Source organism: Candoia aspera, chromosome 3, assembly GCF_035149785.1.
Source record: "Candoia aspera isolate rCanAsp1 chromosome 3, rCanAsp1.hap2, whole genome shotgun sequence".
Classification (NCBI taxonomy): Eukaryota; Metazoa; Chordata; class Lepidosauria; order Squamata; family Boidae; genus Candoia; species Candoia aspera.
This window is the reverse complement of record NC_086155.1, coordinates 127,552,184-127,576,889: the sequence shown is the minus strand read 5'-3', so window position 1 is coordinate 127,576,889 and position 24,706 is coordinate 127,552,184. Positions and strand designations below refer to the sequence as shown.

At 37.3% G+C, this 24,706-nt stretch overlaps 1 protein-coding gene across 1 annotated transcript in view; it reads left to right on the top strand.

Moving 5' to 3' along the window:
• CDH12 (cadherin 12) overlaps window positions 1–24,706 on the top strand; it is a 189,553-nt gene that overhangs the window by 58,611 nt on the left and 106,236 nt on the right. Inside the window, exon 2 of the mRNA XM_063298766.1 lies at window positions 12,564–12,858. Coding sequence (XP_063154836.1) covers window positions 12,564–12,858 — 295 coding nt within the window. The remainder of the gene's footprint in view (window positions 1–12,563; window positions 12,859–24,706) is intronic.

Here is a 24,706-nt window from a genome sequence, read left to right as displayed (position 1 = left end):
TAAAAAATAGAAGATGCAGAAAAAAAGAGAAAAAGAGAAAAGAAAGAAAAAAATAAGAATATAGTAAAGAAAAAGAAATATGTAAAGAAATGACTTCCCCCTTCATCACAAAAAGTATAAATAATTTTAGTAACTTATCACCTACTCTTAAAATACAACAAATTATCTCTTCTTCCTGTGTCCCATCTCTTATTTATAAACAAATCCTTAAAGCCTCATCATTTCAGTCCAGATGTCAGCAAAAGTCCACTAAGGGTTACCACAGATAATAACATACCTATTTTAACCCTAATTATAAAAAAAACAACTTTATATTCCTCCCTTTTACTTTTAACAGTCTTGATCTTTAGATCATTCAAATAATGTAGTATAACTTGATTTTTTTTTTCTTTGTCACTTCTCGCAAAATTCTTCAAAGGTTTAACAAGCGTCTTTGGTAAATCCAATATAGGAAAATTATCTAGGTCACTCTCTTGGTTTGTTATTTGTTTATCCATTTTAATTATTAAGACATCAGCCAGCTTCTTTTGTATGTCCAGTGTAACATCTTTTTCTATGTCATTCTTGTAGCCTGTCATTTTTAAATCCACATTCAAATCAGTCTCAATCTTGTCAGGTAAAACTTGTTCCTTTTCCATAACATATTTTAAACACAGTATATCTATAGAAGCAGACACTCTTAAAATTAACTTCTTGGTCCATTTTTCACAAATATCCCTCAATACGTCCAATGTTAAAATATTTTCCTTCATTCTGTATTTATAAATTGAGTTTGAGTGTTCTTCTCCTATAATTTTAATCTTTAGTTCCTTCTAGTTCCCTCTAGTGTCCAATTTTTAAAGTCTTAGGTTTTTTTAAAAAGAATTCAAAACAAAAGCATTTTCCCATGGGAAGGATTCCTTATAATTAATTCCAAAATCTTATTTCAAATTTATCTGGACCCTTACTCCATTTGTAGCTTTCTAAAATCAAAGTTTTAATCACTCCTTTGCTGTTTATTCAAAAACATTTTTTTTTTAATCCTTAAATTTGTATTTAAAACTTTTTTTGCTAAGGATTGAAGGAAACTTACTAAGTGCTATAAAATCTGTTGATTTGAAGGTTCCTTATAGATGAAAAACAGTTAATAAGCAATTTCTTGAAGTGATTAGAAAAGGAAGTATGTGCACTTAGTGTCCTTTCAAAGGTGCTGACCATGGTTTGAGCAAGGTGGCTATTCACTCATCTCCCAGAGCTCTCAACTCACTGGAGACTGCTGTCTTGCAGTCTCTTCATGAAGAACAACTGTCTGGAGCACTTGTAGGCAATCTCAAGTCCTCTCCTTGTCTGGAGAGGAATTAGGAAGATCCAGTCTACTCAGCAGCTCTTCATTACTCCACAGTTGTTGGCTCCACTTTTCTCAGAGCTGTCTTCAGTCCACCATTTCTTCCCCAGAAGTCCCAAAATATGGCAATTCTTGTGGATTTTGGGAGAGTGAGGAGAAGTCAAATAGATTTCTACTATCTGGACTGTTTATGCTTCAATCTGAAATATTTTAGCCTTCCACAGTCATTTAGTAATGGTAAACAAAACAAGCATTTCATCTACTGAAGCTCCTACCTTGGAAAGACTTATAGAGCAATGGTAGTCATCTTCAACTAAACCCACTACCACTAAATGGTAGTCATCTTCCACTGTTTAAGACTCCACTATGGAATACTCTTCCCCCTGAAGTTTAGCAGATCCTCACCCTTCTGAAAACCTTCCAGAAAACACTCAAGACCTGGCTTTCCCCCTGAGTGCTGGGATAGGGTGAGATTGGTGGGATGATCTTGTTGTGGGCTGCATGGGAAAGTTTAGCTTTGGTGTCAGGTCTTTTGGTTTTAATATTTCTTATTGTAGGTAGATGCTGTTTTATTTTTTGGTTGTGAGCTACCCAGAGTTTGGTACAAGATAGGCAGCTATATAACTCATTTAAACAAACAAACGAACAAGTAGATCAGAACCATTGCAGTAAACATAATATAAGAAACAGCCACCCCCATAAGGGGCCATACCTGCATTACATTGTCTGTATCATTTGTAACCCTTTGGGCTTCACTTCTGTTGAGAATGAAATGCACTGTATGAACAGACACCACATCTGTACTAGAAAGAGTTTGTTTTTTATTGTTACAGGCTACATGAAAAGGCAATGCACTTTGGACCAGTACGCTCTATTTTTAGAGGCTAAGTGAACAGAGTAATAAATTAATGTCAATGTCAAGCTCCATTAGTCATTAAGGTTAATTATCTGACAAATCAAATACACTTTATTTTGACTCCACTTTCTTTGTGAAATTTTAGTAAAGTACATCAGCATCTAGGAGGAATGTTAATTAATGAAACAAATGTTCTACTCCAATTTATGAAGTAGATTACTCAATTCATATGCTGTATTTATTAAATAGGGAAAGATTATCACATAAGTCTACTTATTATATAGGTAAATAAGAATCAATTTATAAATCTTTACAGAGGTTTCTAGAATATGTATATGTATATGTATATGTACCATCTGTACCAGCAACAGATAGCTGAGGTAGCTGACATTGGGAAATATTACCAGTGGCTGGAAAGCAGTGAGGCACTGATCATGTCAGCACGAGAACAAGCACTAAGCACCAGATCCATAGAAGCAGGAGTCAACCACACTGGATAGGACCCAAGGTGCAGATTGTACAGAGACAGTCCCACACATAGTGGCAGGGTGTAAGATGCAGACAGGAACAGTATACACTGAATGACACAACCAAGTAGCTGGCATTATGTACAGGAACACCTGCACAGTGTATGGGCTAGACCCTCCCAAGTCCATATGGGAGATTCCACAGAAGGTCTTCGAGAATAACAGGGCTAAGATCCTGTGAGACTTCTAGATCCAGATGGACAAGCAGGTACTAGCCAATCAACTAGACATTGTGGTAGTAGACAAGGACCAAAAGACAGGAGTGGTAATAGATGTAGTGGTGCCAAGTGGCAGCAACATCAGGAAGGAGTATGAGAAGCTGAAGAAGTACCAGGGCCTGATGGAGGAACTAGAGAGAATGTGGAAAGTGAAGGCCAAAGTGGTCCCACTGGTGGTAGGAGCACTTGGGGCTGTGACTCCTAAGCTGGGAGAGTGGCTCCAACAGATCCCAGGAACAACATCAGAGCTGTCTGTCTGTCCAGAAGAGTACAGTGCTAGGAACAGCTAAGATACTGCACAGAACCCTCAAACTCCCAGGCCTCTGGTAGAAGACCCGAGGTTGAGGAAGACATGTACCACCCATAGGGGTGAGAAGGGAATTTTTATATAAATTTTTATACATAAACACACACACACACAAACAGAGAGAGAAAGAGAGAGAGAGATGTACACAGAGAAAGATAAATAAATTCATTATTGTCCAGAAAATAACACTACTTTGCTTACTTCTTACTGAACTTTGTTTTATTTGACATATTAGAGACAGAGTCAACTATTCTGACTTTGCTCCTTGGAGGGAAAAGTCATAGTACAAAAAATCAACAGTGCAAGGCAGAATATTTTCTGTCATTGTCAACTCTATTCTGCACAATAACGTATATCATTCTTCTGTGGCAGGGAAGTTTGGTAAATACTGTTATTTGACAAAACTTCAATTTATTCACGCCATGAAAACTATGAAGAATTCATAAATTTGTATAAATTATCCCTTTCCCCTTTAAAATATACAGAGCAGCATATGACAGCAACAACAACAAAAGAAACATTGGTTTTGAAAAAAAAATGGAAATTCATTTTTAGAATTATCTCAAGGACCGGGCAACGTAAGCATCTGCAAGGAGTAGGGGAAGTGACAAAAGGCGTATTGTGACATCATGACACAAGCTCTATCCTTTGTGAACTTTCATGCCATGCCCAGACACAAAGATGAAAAAGCTAGCTTGCCTCATGACAATATAACACATGTTTCCTTATTTTTGCATAGTTCGGTGCTGAAACCTGTGGCAGAGACTCTTGGCAGTTTTAATTATATAATACACAGATTGATATGATTTTTGCCCAGAATTGCCCTAATAGAATCTCTGAGTTGAACAGAAGATTTTACCTTAATACAAGATATGCAATATATATAGAACAAATAATTTCAGGATAATATTACTCAGTTTTAGCAGATTCCATAAGAAAGATTGCTGATCTCTTTATTGACTTTAATGCAGCACCATGGTAAATAAAATGGTAAGGCACAATCATTTCTAAGTCAATTCAAAGTACTTAATAAACATCTACATGGAGTTTTATCACACCCAACCTCTATTAGTATACAGCTTCAAACTGCTTGTATGTAATAATTAAATGAGAAATGTAAATTTGTATCTGTTATTCAAGTGTTTTTATTTGCCATCACAAAGCACAACTAAACAAAAGACTGACCAGAGGATCCATCATTTTCACGTCAAATTACACATTTCTTCACAGAAGTTATTGTTCAATGAATAGTACTCAAAGCATATGAAAAATCAATTCTGGGAATAGTGTCATGCATTTTTTCAATCCCTTTATGCTGTTTTCCCAGCGTATTGACTTTCTGAAATAAGATAACATCACACACCTTGTCAGTGGGACAAACATTCAAGATTATAGTAGGAGTCTGTGATGATATTCTAGGAAAAGCTTGAGGAGAGACATGGTTTTCCACTCTCCATGGACATCCTGCTACTTTTCCTCACCCTTGTCTCATACTGTTCCCCAAACTCTCAACTGTGTATAATTGTATAGCATTGTTATTCTCTCATTACATGCCCCTTAATTAAGCAAAACCCATCTCAAAATCCTCATAGTACCAAAACTGTTTGTTTGTTTTTAAATTTTCTCCAAATTATCTAAAACGTCTTGGTTTAATTCATCTTACTCTTGCCCATTGACTGATGATGTGCCATCAAGTTGGTATTGCCTCTTGGTGACTACATAGATAGTCTTGTCCACAGTCTCCTGGCTCTTCAGGTCTTCCAACAGTGCACCTATCTCTGCTGTAATAAAGTCTATCCACCTTACTGCTAGTGGTCCTCTTCGGGTTCCTTCTACCGTTCCCAGCATTATAGGCTTCTTAATTGATCTGTGTCTTGGCATAATGTGTCCAATATATGATAATTTGAACTGTGTCATTTATGCTTTCAGTGAGAAATCTGAATTGATTTGTTCTATGGTAGATTTATTCATCTTCTTGGCTATCTATGGTATTCTCAGGAGTCTTCTGCAACACCAAAATTCAAAAGTGTTAATCCTTTTTTTTTTTAATCCTTCTTCAGATCCAACTTTCTCCTCCATTGAGTATCACAGGGGGGAAAAAAAAAAATGCCTGCACAATTCTAATCTTTATATGTCCCAGCATCTGCATATCTTTTTCCAAGGCCTTCATTGCTACCCTACCAAGTGCTAGCCTGCACTGCATGTGGTATATTTCTTGATGCTGGTCCCTTTACTGTTGATAATTGATCCTAAAAAGCAGAAGCTATTCATCACTTCAGTAACTTCATTGTCAGTTTTAAGGCTGGTTTGCTGTATATGCTGTCATTAGTTTGTTCTTCTTTACATTTAAGTTCCGTTTAGTTCCGTTTTTTCTCTGTGCTCCTTCACTTTCATTACTGGAGCTTCAATTCATTTGCATTTTCAGCTATCAGAGTAGTGTCATCAGCATAGCACAGATTATTGATGTTTTCTCTTCCAATTTCAAAACCACACTCATCTTCTTCTAGTCCAGTTTCCCTCAATCTATTTTCAGTATATAGGTTGAATGAGAGTATACAGACGTGTCTCATTCCTCTGATAATGCCCATTAGTGAAAAACTTAATATTTTGAATTTAAGGGTGTGTTTCTATGTATGTGTGTGCATTTATATAACCCTCTTCTCAAATTATACTGATGGAATTATACCAAATTATGTGATAGGTCTGTAGGCGGAATTGAGAACTGAAATAAGATTTGAAAAAGAAATTCTGTATGTTGAAAAGAATAGTAGGATGTAATGGGACTGAGGAAAACTAATGTATAAATGGAACCCACCTGAGGTGGAATCAACAGCAAATATATTGAAGGATATGGAATGGAACTGAACTGTGACACTGAATTAGGTTTTATTCTGGAAGTCCTTGTTTTGGTTCTTTATTTCATTTTTTCTTATCCTGACAAGTACATAATAAGCAGCAACTATGCTGGCTGAGAATCCTGGAAGCTGTAGTCCCATGATATTTGGAAGATGCCAGGTTAAGGACAGCTGTTCTAAACTTAAAACACTGGAAGTATTGTATTTTCTTTGGAAATTCTATTTTCACATTTATTCCTTAGTAGACTGGGTAAAACATCAACATAATAAAAATAAATAGACAAAAATGGAGGAAACAATTAAATACAATATTACTGCTCCAGTGGAAAAAAAAATTAATAGGCAAACTGAACTATATTTCTTAGTGTTGTGGCAGTTTTACTGTCATAGATTCCTTGAGGGTGGATGGGCGAATTGTGTGCAACATCTTAGAATGTCACAGTCATTAGATGCTTAGGTGGAGATCTTTATTCCCATTCACAGAATTTCATTTGTCCAGGTTATTTTTGGAAAAAGAATGAGACCTGAATTTGTAGCTGGGAGTGAAAAACATCCTTTGCTGTATGTTAAAGAGGCAAGAGATTTTTTGACATTCTTTTTTTTTTTAGTTTGATAATTTTTAAATTGGAATGAAAAGTTGGGAATAATAAGAGTTCAAGAACAAACTTTTGACAAAACCATAGCAGAGGGGTTTTTGTTTGTTTTTTGCATTTTCTTTGATTTGTATTTTAATCTGAATTGTCCTAAATCCACATAGTTGATTAATTTCACAAACCCAAATATTATCTTTTGAAATTTTAGTCTCTGCATTTTGTGATGATTTTCCAATTAAAGAAAAACACATGTGTATGATTGCTAAGTCAGACTGTTTGCCAAAAATGGGCAAAAATGTTAATAAAATGCTTACATCAGGAAAAATGTGTGCCAAATTGCATACATTTTCTTCTGTAACCCTTTTTCAAAATCTCCTAAGTGATAGGAAAATGGGAGGAATTTAAAGTTTAAATAACTGAAATTGACATATTCATTCATCACAGCATATAAGGTTACAGTGAATATGGCATAAATAACTTTTAAAATGCATGCTTATATTTATTTCATACTTCATTGCCTATATGCCTTACATTCCCTACTGATTTACATTGTCTTTATTTTTTATCCTTCTTTGTATAATTTTATTCCCCACCACCACTTATCTACTTATGTACAAGGTTTTGTTGTTGTTGTTTTTTAATGGATTTAAATTATAATCAGTTGATCATTTTATCTATTTATAAATAGTAAGATTCAGAAGGGCAAATGGCTCCTTGAATAGTTCAGGACCATCCAAACCACTGCCACTTAGCTTGACCTTCAAAATTTTGTCACATCTGTATTGATAATAGAATTATTGAATCTGTCTTGGCTATTTTCATAGGCCTGGTTCCATATAGATCTTACTATAAGAGATTTTGAGGAGGGGATAAATAGGATGAAAAAAAAAAAAAACAATTTAATTCCAGAGATACACTTAAACTCTATATTTCATTAAGTTCCATGTACAAAATACTTTTAAAGAAAAGGTTTAATTTTAACACAGCACAGTCATATTTTTTAAAATGTTTGTTTGTGCATTTTCTAATTTATTTTAGCTTTAAAAACATTCCTCAAAACTAAGTCAGCTGGATTCCTTGAGTTAGTTAAATTATGTCCAGAAAAAGATACAGACAAATAGATAATTTCTATGCAGTGTTATCTTTTCATTAACCCCCACCCCCATACTGAATACATTTTTATATAACAGGACAGGAGGTAGATTTTTGTTTCTAATTGTAAAAAAAATGACACATTTATTTTATTAGATCCTATAAATGATTATTCTATACCAGATATAGGTGATTTCACTCTAAGTAGTAACAATAAATAACATAAAGATGAAAAATATGTAAAGCCTGACTCAGTACTATATATAGTGTTTCCAATCATTTATTAGTGATCAAATGGTTCATGCAGTATCTGATAACACCAATTAGTGGTTTGAAAGTAAGTCTCAACTGTATTTAACTTTCTCTACGAGGCAGTTGATCAAGGCTGCTCTTGTGGGAACCAAATTCCATGCAGAAAATTCAAAGCAGTATCTCTCATCTTTCATTTCATATCCACTGTAAGAAGAAATCAAGATCTCTCTCTCTCCCTTCATACTGTCTTCCCCAAACACTGTTTTCCCACCACACAGTGTTTTCTTCTCAATCAAAGTTATAAATTACAAGAGATTAAAATGCAGCAGGAAGCATGAGGCTATTCAGATGAACAGTCCTTTCAGACTTAGCCAGAGATCTTTTAAAGAAAGAAATTAGCAGAGCTCATTCAGGTGAACATTCTTCCCCAGCCACACAGATCTCCATAATCAAATAACAAAAGATTTCTTCCCCAGGAAAGTTAACATTCCAAACTAACAGGGCTAGACAGGAAAAAGTTGCAGCTCAGCAGGAAGCCTAATTGCCCAAAACCATTAGAACTAAAGAAAAAAGAAAAATGATAAAAGTGCAAAACAGAGAGAGAGCAGAAACCGAAAGTGACTTCCGACCTTATCCAATACAGATATGAATACATTTACAAATATAATCTCTTCCCATTAGTTAAACCTTAGTAACGTTATTTCTATCAAATCAAATCATTTAATCATTTAAACCCAGAATCAAAACTTCATTTTTTTTTTCCTGACACAAGCAAGTAGTTTAAAAGTGGTTGCCAAGTAGAAACAAATCCAGAAACAGGATTTTTATCTTATCAGCGCTGTTAACTTGGCCATTTGGGCCAGCTCCATCAGTTTGATAATCCAGTCCTCCACTGTAGGGATTTGTGGGTCTTTCCATCTCTGTGCATATAAAAGTCTTGCTGCTGTAGTCATGTATAAAAGCAAAGTCCCAAGTTGTTTCTTGAGCTCCTTCTGCATCAGACCCAAGAGAAACAGCTCCAGTTCTTTTTGTAAGTTCTCTTTCAGGATCTTTTGAATATTAGCACATATTTGATCCCCAAAATGTTTAGCATTTTCACAAGTCCATCAAAGACGATAAAAAGTTCCTTCACCAAGAGGACATTTCCAACAAACAATCATTACTCCATTATACATTTTTGACAACTTATCAGGAGTTGAATACCAATATATCATTTTATTAAAAAATCTCTTCTAAGTTATAATTCAAAGTAAATTTCAAACCTTTGCTCCACATGTTCTCCCATTGCTCCAACATAATACTGTATCTGAAATTCTTAATCCATTTAATCATACATTCTTTAACTTGTTCATCTTCTAAATTCATCTGTAACATTTTATACATCTTTGTAATAACATGTTCATCATTTATACAGAGTTCTATTTCAAACTAAGTTGTTTCATTAACAAATCTGAAATTCTTTTTATCCACTTTAAAATGTTCTACCAATTGTAGATATGTAAACCAATGACATGTAAAACCTTCCAACTCTTAACAATTCCCTTGTTTTAAGCTTTGGTTCACCCTCTTCAAAATTTAACAAATCTTTATAATTTAAGCAACTTGTTCCCCCCACATTTTCTCTTCTAACAAATGCTTCATGAGGTGACAACTACAATGGTACATTAGGAAACAGTCTTGCTTTATATTTGTTCCAATCCCTCATTATGTTACTCTTAACAAAATGGTTTTCAAAATCTTTATTAACTTCAATATTATCATACCATAAATAGGTGTGCCACCCAAATTTCAATTCATGTCCTTCAAGTTGCAGTAATTTCCTGTTCTTCAAAGTTATCCAATCCTTCATCCAAAGCAAAAAACATGGATCAAAATACAATTTTAAATCAGGTAAACCCAGACGTCCTCATTCTTTGGCATGTTGTAACAATTTATATTGATTCTTGGTTTCTTGCCTTGCCAAATGAACTTAGCAATATCCTTCTGCCATTGTTTAAATGGTGAATCTGTTGTCAGAATCGGTATCGTCTGAAAAAGAAACAACATCCTAGGCAAAACATTCATCTTAATCACAGATATTCTCCCCATAAGAGACAATTGTCATTTTCCCCATCTTAACAGATCTTTTTTCACATCATTCCAAATTTTAAGGTAATTATTCTGAAACAACATACTATTCTTGGTTGATAAAATCACCTCCAAATATCTAACCTTTTTTTCAATCTTAAAACCAGTCTTACCCATCAACAAATCTTGATTGGACGAAGTCATATTTTAGTCAGCATCTTTGTTTTTTATTTACTTTAAGACCTGCCAATGACCCAAATTCTTTCAGTTTCTTCATCAGATGTTCCACAGTATCCAAAGAGTCCTGTAGTATCAAAACTAAATCATCAGCAAAGGCTCTCAGTTTAAAGACCTCTTTTTTAAATCTTTAATCCCTTTATTTGTTCGTCTCTTCTAATATCTCTATTAAAAATTTCCAACACGAAAATAAAGAGCAAAGGCAACAAAGGACATCCTTGTCTTGTCCCTTTTTGTATATGGTACAATTCAGTTAACTCATCAATTTCCTATGAATTTTTATTCCTGGCTCGGAATGAACTTGCTAAGATTTTCTTCCAACATCACAAAATGTGATTCTTAGCCAGAGTACTTTACTTTTATGCATTGTTTTAAATTACTGTATCCTGGAAATCACTGACTGAAAATGCAGATTGTATATCTTAAACATTTCCTATTTATCTATCTATCTATCTATCTATCTATCTATTTAATTAATTAATGTTGAATTCTGGTTCCAAATATGCATCATGACCTGGCTTATCCATGGCTTAAGTGCTTCCAAATGGTAAATGTCTAGCTCTACCAGTCAAAAACCATTGTGTACTTACTTCATCTTGTCCTGATTAGATTTTCTGTGATAAGAAAAAGGAAGATTTATTTTTTTAAAAAATGTGACAAAATATGGGAGAGTTGTAAATGAAAGATAATTATGTTTTCACTTACACACATTAAAATTCTGTGAATTAAATATGGTGATTGCACAAAACAACCTGACATGGAAGCATCCTGTTACCTAGTGTGTAACACTGTATCTTCATTGCCACTTGATTGCAAGGTAAAACAGATGAACAGAAATCCTGTGTGATGGATTTGACAGTTCCAGTCCCTATTTCTATAATCTTTGACAGACACCAAAACCTGGAAATATATTGGGTCATGATCCATGGCTACTAAAATGCATTTAACCTGATATATCAAAAGCTGTGAAAACCACTGAGACTGGATTTACAGTTTTAAATGATAATTTAAGAGGTTGATCAACTGCAAATCTACAGCAGATCATCAATGGTAAAACTCAGAAGCTTCCTGAGATGGCATTGAAGTCACCCAACCATTTTTACATAGTAGCTGTAAAAGTACAACCAAAAGCCTTGTAACAGAGCAGGAAAGACATCACTGTACATAAATTAAAAGCCAACATTTTATCATTATCAGAATATGGAAATTATGAAAGGAAACCCGGATTTAAAAACCTGCTTTGTTATTAAATTAAAAGAAGTTTGGAGTGTTAAGAATGCTTATCAATCAATTCAGGAAGTATAGCTGTGCTTATGCATATTAGAAATGTGTTCCTTACACCTCATGACTTTCCAGTTGGAGGAAATGCATGAGGCTGTTTGAAATCAAATAATGGAAATGTTATTAATTTGAAAGTCTGGTAGGTTTACATATCCTTAACTTTAAATTGAGACTCATGCACTTCTTCCTCTTCATGCAATATGAACAAAGGAAATATATTCTTATTGACATTTCCAGAATTACCACATTTTGCCCTGCAAAGTCATATTAATAAATATATAAATTATAAAGTTTTAAATACTATTAGTTGTGATGATTTATAACTATGAATATATAGTTGTGATCCAAATACCCATGTCCTTATAAGCAATGTCTTTATAAGCTGTGTATGTGTGTGTGTGTACAGGTAGTCTTTGCTTAATGACCACAATAGGGGACCAGAATTTCAGTTGCTAAGCAAAGTAGTCATTAAGTGAATCCAACCCAATTTTATGACCTTTTTTGCAGTGGCCATTAAATGAATCACTGCAGGTGTTAAGCAAATCACATGGTCATTAAGTGAATCAAACAATTCCCCATTGATTTTGCTTGCCAGAAGCTGTCCAGGAAGGTAAAAAATGTTGAGCACGTGACTATGGGATGCTGTGACGGTCATAAATGTGAACCAGTTGCCAAGCACCCAAATTGTGTTCATGTGACCTTGGGGACGCTGCAACAGTTGTAACTGTGAGGACCAGCTGTAAGTCGTTTTTTTTCAGCACTGTTGTAAATCCAAAGTATCACTAAATGAATGGTTGTTAAGCAAGGACTACCTGTATGCATGCGTATCTGTGTGAGTGTGTGTGTGTGTGTAATTAAATCTTTGTGATTTAAGAATTTAGTTAAAATTTGCTATTCTTCCATCCAGGAACTGTTCTATTAATTATCTTGCCCTTCTCTTTTTCTGCTGTTAAGCTTCATTCTGACTTGGACAAGGGAGTGGGAAGTGTTAAGTATACATTATCAGGAGATGGAGCTGGTACAGTATTTACCATTGATGAAACCACAGGGGACATTCATGCCATAAAGAGCCTTGATCGTGAAGAGAAGCCTTTCTACACCCTACATGCTCAAGCAGTAGATATTGAAACAAGGAAGCCATTGGAGCCAGAATCAGAGTTCATCATCAAAGTGCAGGACATTAATGATAATGAACCAAAATTCCTTGATGGGCCTTACATTGCCAGTGTCCCTGAAATGTCTCCAGTAGGTAAGTAATGTTTTAAAGAATTCTTATCCTCAAGTGTGAACTTTTCAAGCTCATTCCATCTTTCTCCTCTTTTCTTTTCTTTTCTTTTTTCAAATTTGTGGTACAAATTAAGTAGTTGATATCTGGACAATTACAAGTGTTAATGATATTTACACGTGAGGTATCTGCCAGATCACTTGCTTCTGGGGAATGGGGAATCGCTGCTGATTTTGCCTTGCACAGAGACCCTGTTTTTATGACCCGTCATTTCCACATAGATGATTGTTTAGATCCTGGTTGTGGTGGTAGCTTGCTTTTTGTGTATAGCTGCATGCAAAAATGTAGGTATCTGCTCAAATTGTATGTTTCCATGAATCACTAAGTGAAGCTGACAAAACCTTTTCATGGTAGAGAGTTAAATACAACATCTTTCAGCAAGTATGTGTGATTATTTAGAGATATTTCCGAATAAGAAAACAGGGAATGTGGCAGGTGCAGGATGTGGGCATTCTTTCAGCCAGTACTTTGTAATACCTCCCTTTCTGCAGCCAATTACTTCTGGGATTTTTCCCCATTTTTCCTTGCAGAATTCTTCTAGCTTGGAACTATTCTTATGTCTCCCTGCATTCACTGCATGTTTGAGATCTCCCTTCAGATTTTTAATAATACTTCACTCTGAGGACTGAGAAGCCTGTTCCAAAACCTTTACCTTTTTTGTCCTATGAATACTTCATGGTTGATTTGTAATTAGGTTTTGGATGGTTGTCTTGCTGAAATATTCAACTTTTGAACTTCTTCTTTTTTTTTTTGGTCACTGACTGGAACACTAGCTGGCATGCTAACATTTAGTTGAATCTATTTCTTCTTCTATTTGCATAATATTTCTTGTACCACTGGCTGCTACACAATCTTAAAACATCAGAGCCATGCTTGTGGAAGGTGTTCTCCTGCTAAAATATTTCGCCCTTTTTTCTCCAAATGTATTTTGCATGGTTGTGGCCAGACAGTTCAATTTTATTTTATCAGTCCAAAAGAACTTTGTTCCAAGATGTTTCAGGCTTATCAAAGTTTTCCTTGGCATACTTAAGATGGTGACTTTTGTGATGAAGTTGAATAAATATTTCATTTCTGACAATTCCCATGCAGACCATGGCCCTGTGAACAACTTCCTAGTGTCAGCTGAACTGTTTAGCAGGTCATTCACAGTGGGTTCTGTTCTGCAGATTTGACTGGTTTTCAGGCAGTTCTAGCAGAGTTTTTTTCTTGGTTATCTGGTAGCCTTCAAGAGTCCTTCAAGAAATTGTTAGTTGAAAATGTTTAGAAAAGTTTTTTTTTTTAAGGCATTTGCCTCTTTGTAAGAGTGAATTATATTAACTTTCAGTTATTCAGATGGCTGCTAAGAGTCTATGGTTCTTGAAGTTCGACAGAACAACAATCATAACCTGACAGATTAGAAAGGTCAGGATTTCTAATATCCCTGCTAATGTTCAGAAAGTCCCTCAAGACCTGGCTTTGTCATCAGGCCTGGGGGTCCTGGGGAACTGGTGAAATCTTATGATGGCTCCATCACTCTGGCTGCTTCACTCTACCCTGTGCATGTGGTTTTATTTTTAATGATTATTTTATATTTTTAATAATGATTGGTTTATGTATTTATTGTTTTAATTGATTGTTGTACGCTGCCCTAAGTCAGTGTTTGTGAGAGGGGTGGCCATATAAATAAATAAATAAATAAATAAATAAATAAATAAATAAATAATAAAATAGTTCCCCTGTGAAATTGTCTTCACCTGGCTATTTGTAGACCTAATGAGACCTAATGAATTGCCTTATTAATAAATTTAAAGAAAAAAGAAAAAAAAAGGTAACTGCATCAACAGGGTGTTTAAACTTCTGTCCTGATCCTATTCTATGTGTTTCCTATTCTGAATTTATAAACAACTGCACAAAAATAGTAAATATGCATTCAAATTTGGAGAAAAATGTTGTGTTCAACTTTAAACCACACAGAGGTTGTGTCAACTTCTGTCATGTTCATTGTTCCAATGGTTTGAATACATCGTAACGTTTCACATGTCACTTTCCTGTTCCGTGTCTGTCATTTGCGGGGAGGGGAATTTCAGCCATGCCAGGCTGTAATCTCCTTGCTGTTCTGCAGGAATGTATGTTTGGGTTATGACATGTATTCAAGGTTACTTTCCCAGGCCGATGTGTTGCCAACACCTGGGAGGGGGTGGTTACTATGGTGGGGTGGGGGCGGGATTGGGTTTGAAGCGAGGGTATTTAGTTTGTATTTCACGCGCTTTGGCTCATTCTCAGCTTTCTCTGTATTTGCATACTATTCCTTTAATAAATCAGTTATCTTTAAGCCCGAGCTTGTGAGACTGAGTATTTGGGATTAGGCAACCATTACAACTTCTGTCTGTAGGAAAATATTGAACATAAAATTGGACCAGGATTTTGCCTAAATGTTTCTATGCAGCTGTATGTGCTACATCATTATAGAAATGTGAGGCTGCACATATAGCACAAACAAATGTGGTATTAAACCCAGAAACTGCCAGATAAATAGGGAGGCATTGCCCTGTGGACCAAATGCCATTTAGGTAGCTTCATTCTAATGCTGTTCTAATTTTGGATTAACTTTGATTTAACAATAAACAGCAATTTAAATGTAGATCATCTTTATTTTGATTGACATTTGAGCAGAATAATGGTCTCAATAAAAAGAAAGGTTTGGAAATAAAAAAAAATGTAAAAATATTCCAATATGCACAGTCCAAATGCTACTGTTACTGCCCCAGTTTGTACTAAACAACATAAAGGTCACATGGCTAATCTAGCATGAGGCTTTACCACAAGTCTTCTTTTGTTCATAGACACAAATATCTCAGCATGGAATTTCTTTTTTCACTTCCCAAACTTCTGGCTTAGTTTTCTTTCTAAACATCAAACGCAGTGTCTAATTAGATTTGACAGCAGGTGATCTGTAATCAAATAGATTGCCATGTTTTAAAATCTAATGAGAGCTAGGAGGGGAGCAACTGCAATTGGAACATGTCACTGAGGGTGGGGTGTGCCATTTTCCTGGGTGGTTTACAACAATTTTAGTCTGTTGTTCATTAAAAGTAATTGCAATTTCATCTATATTGCTTATATTTGTCACAGGGTTCTATGGGTTTTCAGTGCTCTTTAAAGGCAAGTTGAAATCAAAGTTAGGTTCCAAGATGGGAACCTATAACATTTAAAGACTAGGGTATTGAATATATCTTAGATAAAATGGGAAATCAATTTATTGTGGCTTGCCTTTCTCTTTTGATGACTACTATTACTATTACTAATAGAGATGATGATGATGATGATGATGATGATGATGATGATGATGATGATGATAGAATTTGGCAAGTACAAGCCAAGTTCATTACACCCCAGTCTTACCTTAACATTCTAAATTAATCACCAATATTTTCAAAGCCACAGACATATTTAGTCTCCCAATATAAGACTTTGCTCTTTAGTATTTAGAGTGATAGTTTCAAAAATAATTGTATCCTTTGTAGTATATTAGAAGCATAAATAAATACTTTGCCAACCACCTATTATTGACACAGTCAACAAACATATGCTTCTAGATTTATTGGAATAGAATGCCCGTATTTCCTTCCCTTTAGTTATGCTGGCTGAAGCTGATGGGAATTGAAATATAAAGCATCAGCAGGGTACTAGGTTAGCTACTCCTGGTCTTTTATATTTCCTCCTTGACACTGTATTATAACCAGCTTTAAAAGGATTTCATAAAGTTATAGATGGTCATCTATCTCAGCCTTAAAAAAAGGAAAAAAAAACAAACTACTGTATTTAACATTTTGTCAGTACTGCCAAAAAAACTCAGTTTACTATTATACCAAAGGAGAATGGAAATTGCAAGGACTTAAGAATGTATGAACTCTGTTTTGAGGAAGTGACACAAACTTAGCACATCCATTTGCATCTTTTCAGTCAATATTTTTTCAACAAGTTATTGTCAGTCTATATTTTCATATAGGATATGGTTTATCTTCTGTGGAGGTAAGAGTAGCTTCTACAGTGCATTTTAAGGTCTTTCGCTGTATATTTCTAGAAAGTGTATAAGAGAGTTTTAAGATCATTTGCTATATATTTATGGAAAGAGTGTAAAAGTCAACATCTTAGATCCACATACTCAAGGAAATTTGTTCTCTTGGTAAAAGTAGCCAATATTGCAGTGGTCCTGGGGGCACCTCAGTAAGCCACAATGCCAATGGAGTGATTTTGGGTCAGTAGGTCATGCTGCTCATCCAATATTTTCTACTGTAGCTGGAAGCAGTTTCCCAGATTCTCTATAAGTCCATAGAGAAAAAGAGGGAGAAAGAGAGAGGTATATTTTAAACAGGAAATGCTGGGGTCCCATTTTCCTTCATATCAAGCATCCCCCCCCCTTTTTTTTTTCTAATGAGTCCAGTTCATTCTCCTTCCTCTCTTCTTGCTTTCTCTCTCCCTCTCTCTGGTCCTTGTACTAGGTTCAAATAACAGGTTTTTTCTCTGCCTTTCCTTAGTAACACTGGCTTTATCTCAAAGTATAGTCTTACCAAAACCAGAAAAAGTGCTAAACTTGAGCTTACCATTTTGAGAGATTGTAGCACTGTGTAACAGGAGAGGGAAAAGGGGGCAGAGCTAATCTGATCTGAGAGAACCATGTCCCTTCCTGTCACCTCTACCTTCTCTTGATGCTTTTGGTTTATAACCTATGTATCCTTGTCTCAGAGCCCAAGAAATATGTACACTGCTGTGCTATTTCCCACTGACTCCATAATATTTCTTCTTCTTTTCAGTTACAAAATTAATCTACTTTAAGTTTTTTTTTCTATGTATGTTCCTTGATTAAGGAGGTTCCATGTGTGGAGGAATAATGATTCTTCACCCAGTGAGTAGAAGAGGCTAACCAATAAATAGAAATATATATTTATATTATATTATATTATATTATATTATATTATATTATATTATATTATATTTTTTACATACATACATGCATACATACATACATACATTAAGGGAAATAAAAGTTTGTGAATGCAGAGATATTTATAAGAAACTTGCAAAATCTTTTCAAAACTCCTTTCATTTCTCTTTAAATTATTTGGATAGTTTCCCAAAAAAGTCTTTTCACAGTTTCTATGAAGTGCTATTAATTGTACCCTAGGGGCTATCATGCTTCCGGTTATTTCATCACAAGCAACCTGGAGATCTACCATAGGAGACCCAGGGCTTTAGCACACTGCAGTTTTAAGTGACTTATCTCTAGTGTGTAAACAAGGTGGAAACAAAGCCGGCATAAGAAATCCTCTTCTGGATTTCAGATCCTTCCTCTACTTGGGCTAAAGTGATGTCCAGGTTTTTGATCCAGACCTTAGTTTAGACAGTCCCAGTTGCTGGATTCCCCTGCTTCTTTTCCCTTCCTTCCCATGTTAGGAAAGCAAGTGGAGATTGCTGTCTATTTGGTGGGCATGCCTTTGTGAAGTGGTGAAAACAAAAGGGACCATAGTTACAGTTACTTCTGTCCCTTGGGCCAGAAGGAGAAAAAACAAAAAGGAGAACTCTTTTTAATTTCACCCCGTTTAAAAAAAGGGGGGTCTGGGTTACCAGCATGTCACCATTCCACTACTGAAACTGTACCCCAAAGAAAACAGAGCAAAGCTCTAGCCTTTCATAACAGGCAGCCCAACATGACATGACAGAGAGTGGGGGTGGGGTGGGGAGCATACCAGGATATGCACCAGCCAAGTGAAAAGCAAACATTTGGGTGAAGCAGAGTGGAGTGTGGCATATGGACTGGATTGCTTGCATTAGCAGAGTCGGGGAAAACACTCTGTTCTGAGGCAGAACAAGAAAACTTGATTGGAGTTTGCCTTCCCAGTGGTCTAGGATTGGGCTGAGGTTTACTTATCTGTCCCTGCCACCACCACCACCACAAACGGTACTAGCTTTTTTTAATGCTAGAGTATTGTCAGCCTTGTGAAGTGTCCAAACAAGAAGCATGCCAGATAAACGAATTCTACTTTATTGCAAGGTTACATTGACAGAATCTTGCAAACCTGGAATTACATTTCTCCCCTTGTCACATTTACAGCCCAAGAAAGTTGGGAGGGTCCCTTTTGGGATGTTTGCCACACCTACATTCCTTCTGCAGGCTAAGCTGCCTCTCATCCAATTGTTCCCTTGGCTGCAGCTCTTCCCTGTCTCCCAAGGTCATTCCCAAATACCATTACAAGCATACAGGAAGCATGGATCAACTTCCAGTGTTGGTAAAAGCCTAATGACATGGAATTTAATTAACAACAATATTTTTATTATTCCCACACATGTACACACACAGACACACACCGAGCCACACCACTTCCTGTGCTGTAGCATCTTGAAGCAGTGGTAAATTTATTTATTTATTTGTCTAATTTGTCCCCCTCCCATCTCCTCCCATCAGGGGACTCTGGGCAGTTTACAACAATCGATTAAAAACAACAACCATAAAATACACAGTATAAAAATACAGTTTCATGTAGTTGTTAAATGACATTGAGGACAAATCGGTGCATTGGTATAGCTGCCAAAATAAGAGGCATAGGCACCCAATACTCATTTAGATCATCTCTGCAAGGAGGAGCAGAACCACTGCATACAGTGTTTTTAACTCCAAATCAAAGACAGTCCAGGAGAATACTATGGTTATTAGTGTCAAAAGCCACTGGGAGATTAAAAGGATCAACAAAGCTGCATTCCCTCCAGTCTTTTTCTCATAGGAGGTAATCTATTGACACAATAGAGCCAACTGATATAGTAGTTAAGGTTCTGGACTGGAATCCTGGAGATCATGAGTTACAGACGTCCCTTAGGAATGAAAGCTGGCTGTGTGTGTTTGGGCTAGTCACTCCCTCTCAGCCCAACCCACTTCACAGGATTGCTGTTGTGAGGGAAATAGGAAGTGGGAGCACTATGTATGCTGCCTTGAGTTGCACAAAATTTGTAGGATGTAAATCTTGTATTAATAAAATAAATTAAAATAAAGGTGGATAATCAGCATCCTCCAAGAAGGTCTGCAACTGCACACACAGTACCCTCCTTAAGCATCTTATCTGAAAAAAGAAAAGAAAAGAGGGAATTGTGACTAGGTAGTAGATTGTTAAATCCTCTGGAACCAGGGAGAATTTCTTTAGGAGCTGAATTGAAGAATTCCTTCCCTTATCCAAAGGCACCAACTATTCCTTCATCAGATCAAATAATTTGTGCATTAATGTAGTTGGTCAGGCTATGTGGCTCTCATATCCCTGTCCCTGATCATCTTATCAATGTTCTTTTTGCTTGTTGTTTCCCACATCATTCTGCAGATCTTTGGCCTTGGTGGTAGCCTAGTTTCATCTTGAATTTAACTTTATGAAAAAGTTACTGTCTGTTCTTTTATATTTTATTTCAGTCCACTTCATGAAGATTTGCTATTTTTATTTTGGCTCTCTTCATGCATACTAATAATGCTGAATATGTGTAATTGTAGAGTAAAGTTAACAAAACAGTCCAAATGTGTGGCACGAAAAGTAGCCCTGTAAGTCACTATTTCTGTTTCTTAATGTTTTATCTATGATTACCCTGCCAAACAATCAGCCAGGAAGTAAGGGTTGTTAGACCAGGGGTCAGTCAAAAACACATAGGACGACAGCAAGATTGTGGCACATAGACTGATCTGGATCTGATCAGTTTCCGGATGGAGCATTACCAGAGATGCTATAGGTGTTGTTTTGAGTTCTAAGGAAAGAAAATTCTAGAAAAATTGTGTTTTGTTTTGTTTTTCTCAGGGTGGGGGATGTTGTTAAATTTGAATCTGAAACATGTTCCTTCATCTTGCCTGAACCAAATGCAACGTGAATCAAAGTGTTTCTTTTTATGTACCGTGTTCATTTAGGTACAACTTCATTTTCTTTTGCTTCTAGAATGTTTCCATGTGCTCCTCATTTGTAGCATATATGTTTTATTGATATTTTCCCTTGATGTTACTGAAATGTTCTGAGGTCTAATAGATTATATACCTGGGAGAGAGTCAGTATATAGCAACTCAGCGGAAAGTGTTGTTCCACAGAGTGCAGGCATTAAAATTAAATCAGCAGTACTATGGCTACTCTGCTCTCATATGATCCATCACAAACCTATGTTAATGTTTTTCTCAAATGATGATATTAAGAACCCATGGATGGAGCCATCACTTTTTCCATCTATATATGCATAAATACTTTTAACTCCTACTCTCATGTAGGGTTAATCCCATGTAAATGTCCAGGATTGCAGTTTGAAACTACAATTCTGTCCTCACTTACCTTGAGATAAGTTCCACAGAAGACAGATGCACATCAGTTGATTCTGCACTGGTGTACTATGTTTCTAAGCATACGTATAAGGAAGTAGGTCCAATGGCATGGACTTTAATTCAGTTTAAGCAACCCATATTGAGAATTACTAAAATCTGAGTACGTACTATAATTTTAAATGGATTACTCTTCCTAGAAACCCAAATGGTTGTAAACATTAACTATATTTTATAAAAATTGCTTTTTCTGGCTACTGGCTGAGTGGTTATGAGCATCATTTTCCCTTTCCAGCTGCTGAGCTATTTTTTTCCTATTTCACAAGGATCTATTTATATTTCTCACATCAAAAAGTAGGCAAAGGATGCCGCCTTCATCCAGGCAGTCTTGTTTTATGACTAGCAATAATATCCCAGTCATTCAGCTCTCATAAAGACATTGGAGGTAATGAGACCAAGCTGAGATTTAAATAGATTATAATGGATATTTGGCACATATCCTGGCTGTTTTGTTCTAAAACATTTTGTTTTCCTGTATTCCTTCCTCTGGAATAGAGTACATTATTACTTCTATAGTAAATGAAGAGGGGAATGAAGTGTCTTAGCTGTGCAACAGGGCTGGCTGATTTCTAAGACCAAATGCAGGTGGATTGCAGGAATCAATTTTGAAATCATCAGTCTCTGAAAAAAAAGAGGAAGAGTGAGTGAGAGAAATGGGTGATAGAAGAAAATTAAGAATGCTGAGCAAATGGGAATCAGTAAATCAAACATGATTAATGACTTTAATTCTAGATGTAGAAATATCATTGGTGAAGGAGATAATACCAAATCTGAAAAAGGCATAGAATGTTAACAAACTGCTCATTAGGGAACCTATTTATGAACAAGAATAGTGAGAAGTCACTGAGTACAGATACTTGGAAAAGGACAAACATGTCTAAGGTCGAAGTCAGATCTTTCTATGTTGTCACAAAAGTTTGTTTAATTTGTTGTTGTTGATGAGGTGCTACATTGCTGGGTTTTCTTCATACCTCTTGGGGAAAAAAATCCTTGGATTCAGAAAAGTTACTGCAGCCTAACCTAAGCATATAGAATGACTTCAGTTGAAGGTCATGACCTTAAGTTGTTGTTATGATCCAAGCCTGACTTCTTCCATTTTGGAATTAAGGAGGAAATGCATCGAAGGTGAAGAGGCAGTGGTTATACCAAATGATTCTCAGCTGGGAAGAAAACCACACTCTTGAATGATCAGGCAAGCTATGATCCAGTTTTCCTTTGGGTTTTTTCACCTTTTTCATTGTAGAACTCATGAACCTGGAGGTAATAGAATACCTGAACACTTCAACTGCACATATCTTAATGAAGATTTTTCAGTTTTATATGGACTATACATATCTAGATATTGCTTATCTATATATCTGTAGCTGTTTAAATAAGGCTGCAGTTGTTACTTAGGTAGAAGTGAACTTATAGGTCCAATGGTGACATTGATTCCTATTCCACATTCCGAATATTTCCAAGTTGACCTTCAACATATTTATTCAGGAGAAAATTACATTCAGTCCAACTGGATTCACTAGTGAAATATATATGTACAGTATAATATAGGAAAAGCATTTTTATGGTGGCTAACTTTACAATACTGTGCTGCCCACCCCCAACTCCCAAAGCTGGTCCAGAAGGATACCATGATCTATGGTATCGAAGGCCGCTGAGGGGTCAAGAAGAGCAAGGATGGTCACACTGCCCCCATCCTGCTCCTGCCAGAGGTCATCTAAGAGTGTGATCGATGCTGTCTCAGTCCCATAACCCAGCCTGAACCCTGACTGAAAAGGGTCCAGATAATCTGCTTCATCCAGGGTCCTCTGAAGCTGCCATGCAACCCTCTTTCCACAACTTTCCCCAAAAAGGGGAGGTTGGAGACTGGACAAAACTGTCCAGGCTGGTTGGGTCAAGCAATGGGCCCTTGAGGAGAGGACGCACCACCGCCTCCTTAAGAGCCGGCGGGAGCACCCCCTCTCTCAAACAGGAATTAGCCACCGCCCAGACCCAATCACGTGCCTCCTCCCAGGCAGCCTTGTCCAACCAGGAAGTGCATGGATCTAATACAGATGTGGCCGAACTAGTAGCTGCAAGGGCCCTGTCCACTTCCTCGGGTGCAACCGGATCAAACTCCCTCCAGTTAACCATGCCAGACTTTGCCCCCGTATCCTCCACTGGCCCTGTCTTAAAGCTGGAGTCCAACGTAGAGTGAACGTGAGCGACTTTATCCGCTAGATGCACAGCATATTCCTCACAGCAACCCTGCAAGTGAGGCTTGGTATTATTCCCTCCGAGGAGGGACTGAGTCACCCGAAATAGGGCCGCCAGATGGCTATCTGCAGATGCAATAAGGGCAGAGAAATAACCACATTTCACTGCCCTTACCACCACAAGGTAGGCTCTAATAGTGGCTCTAGGTTGTGTTCGGTCCTCTTCGCTCCCTGTCTTCCACCAGTGGTGCTCCAGGCATCTCTTAGCCCTCTTAAGCCTCCTCAGTTCCTCCGTGAACTGCGGGGAGCTGCGGGAGTCATGGGCATGGAGAGGCCGCTCAGGCGCGATCTGATCCAAGGCCCCAGCCACTCTCTCGTTCCACGCAGCCACCACGGCCTCAGTTGGACCATGCAGCAGACCTCCCGGAACAACCCCGAGCTCCCTCTGAAACCCAATTGGGTCCATCAGTCGCCTGGGGTGGGCCGATCTAATAGTCCCAGCCTCCCTGCGGAGGGGGATGGCCCCAGAGAACTGGAGGCTCACTAGGCAGTGATCTGACCATGACGGGAGAAACTGAGATCTCCCCCAATTTCAGAGCACTCTACCACTTCTCCGACAGAAAAACCAGGTCAGGCGAATGACCACCATTATGTGTCGGGTCCTGGATTACTTGGGATAGGCCCATGGCTGTCATGGTAATCATGAACTCCCGAGCTACCTCCCACCCCGCCCCCAAGGAAGGCAGGTTGAAATCCCCCAAGACCATAAGCCTGCGGAACTCTACCGCCAACCTGGCTACGGAGTCAAGGAGCTCAGGCAGGGAAGTTGCTATACAGCAGGGAGGCTGGTACAATAGCAACAGTCCCAACTTATCCCTAGAGCCCAACTTAACAAACAGGGTCTCGCACCCAGCAATCTGAGGAGCAGTGCCCCTGGATGCCTCCCAAGTGTCTTGGATGATCACTGCCACCCCACCACCCCTACCCTGGTGTCACAGCTGGTGCCACACCCGGTAACCAGCTGGGCACATTTCAGAAAGGGGGACTCCCCCTTCCTCTCCCAGCCAGGTTTCTGTGATACAAGCCAGGTCAGCTTTCTCATCCACGATCAAATCATGGATGAGGGTGGCCTTATTACAAACTGACCTGTCATACAGTAGCAGCAGCCAACAGCCCAGGGCCTTGAAAGTCTGCCAACCAGGACCCGGGAGTGAGTTCAAGGGGCTGGAACGTGCCACAGGAACAATATACC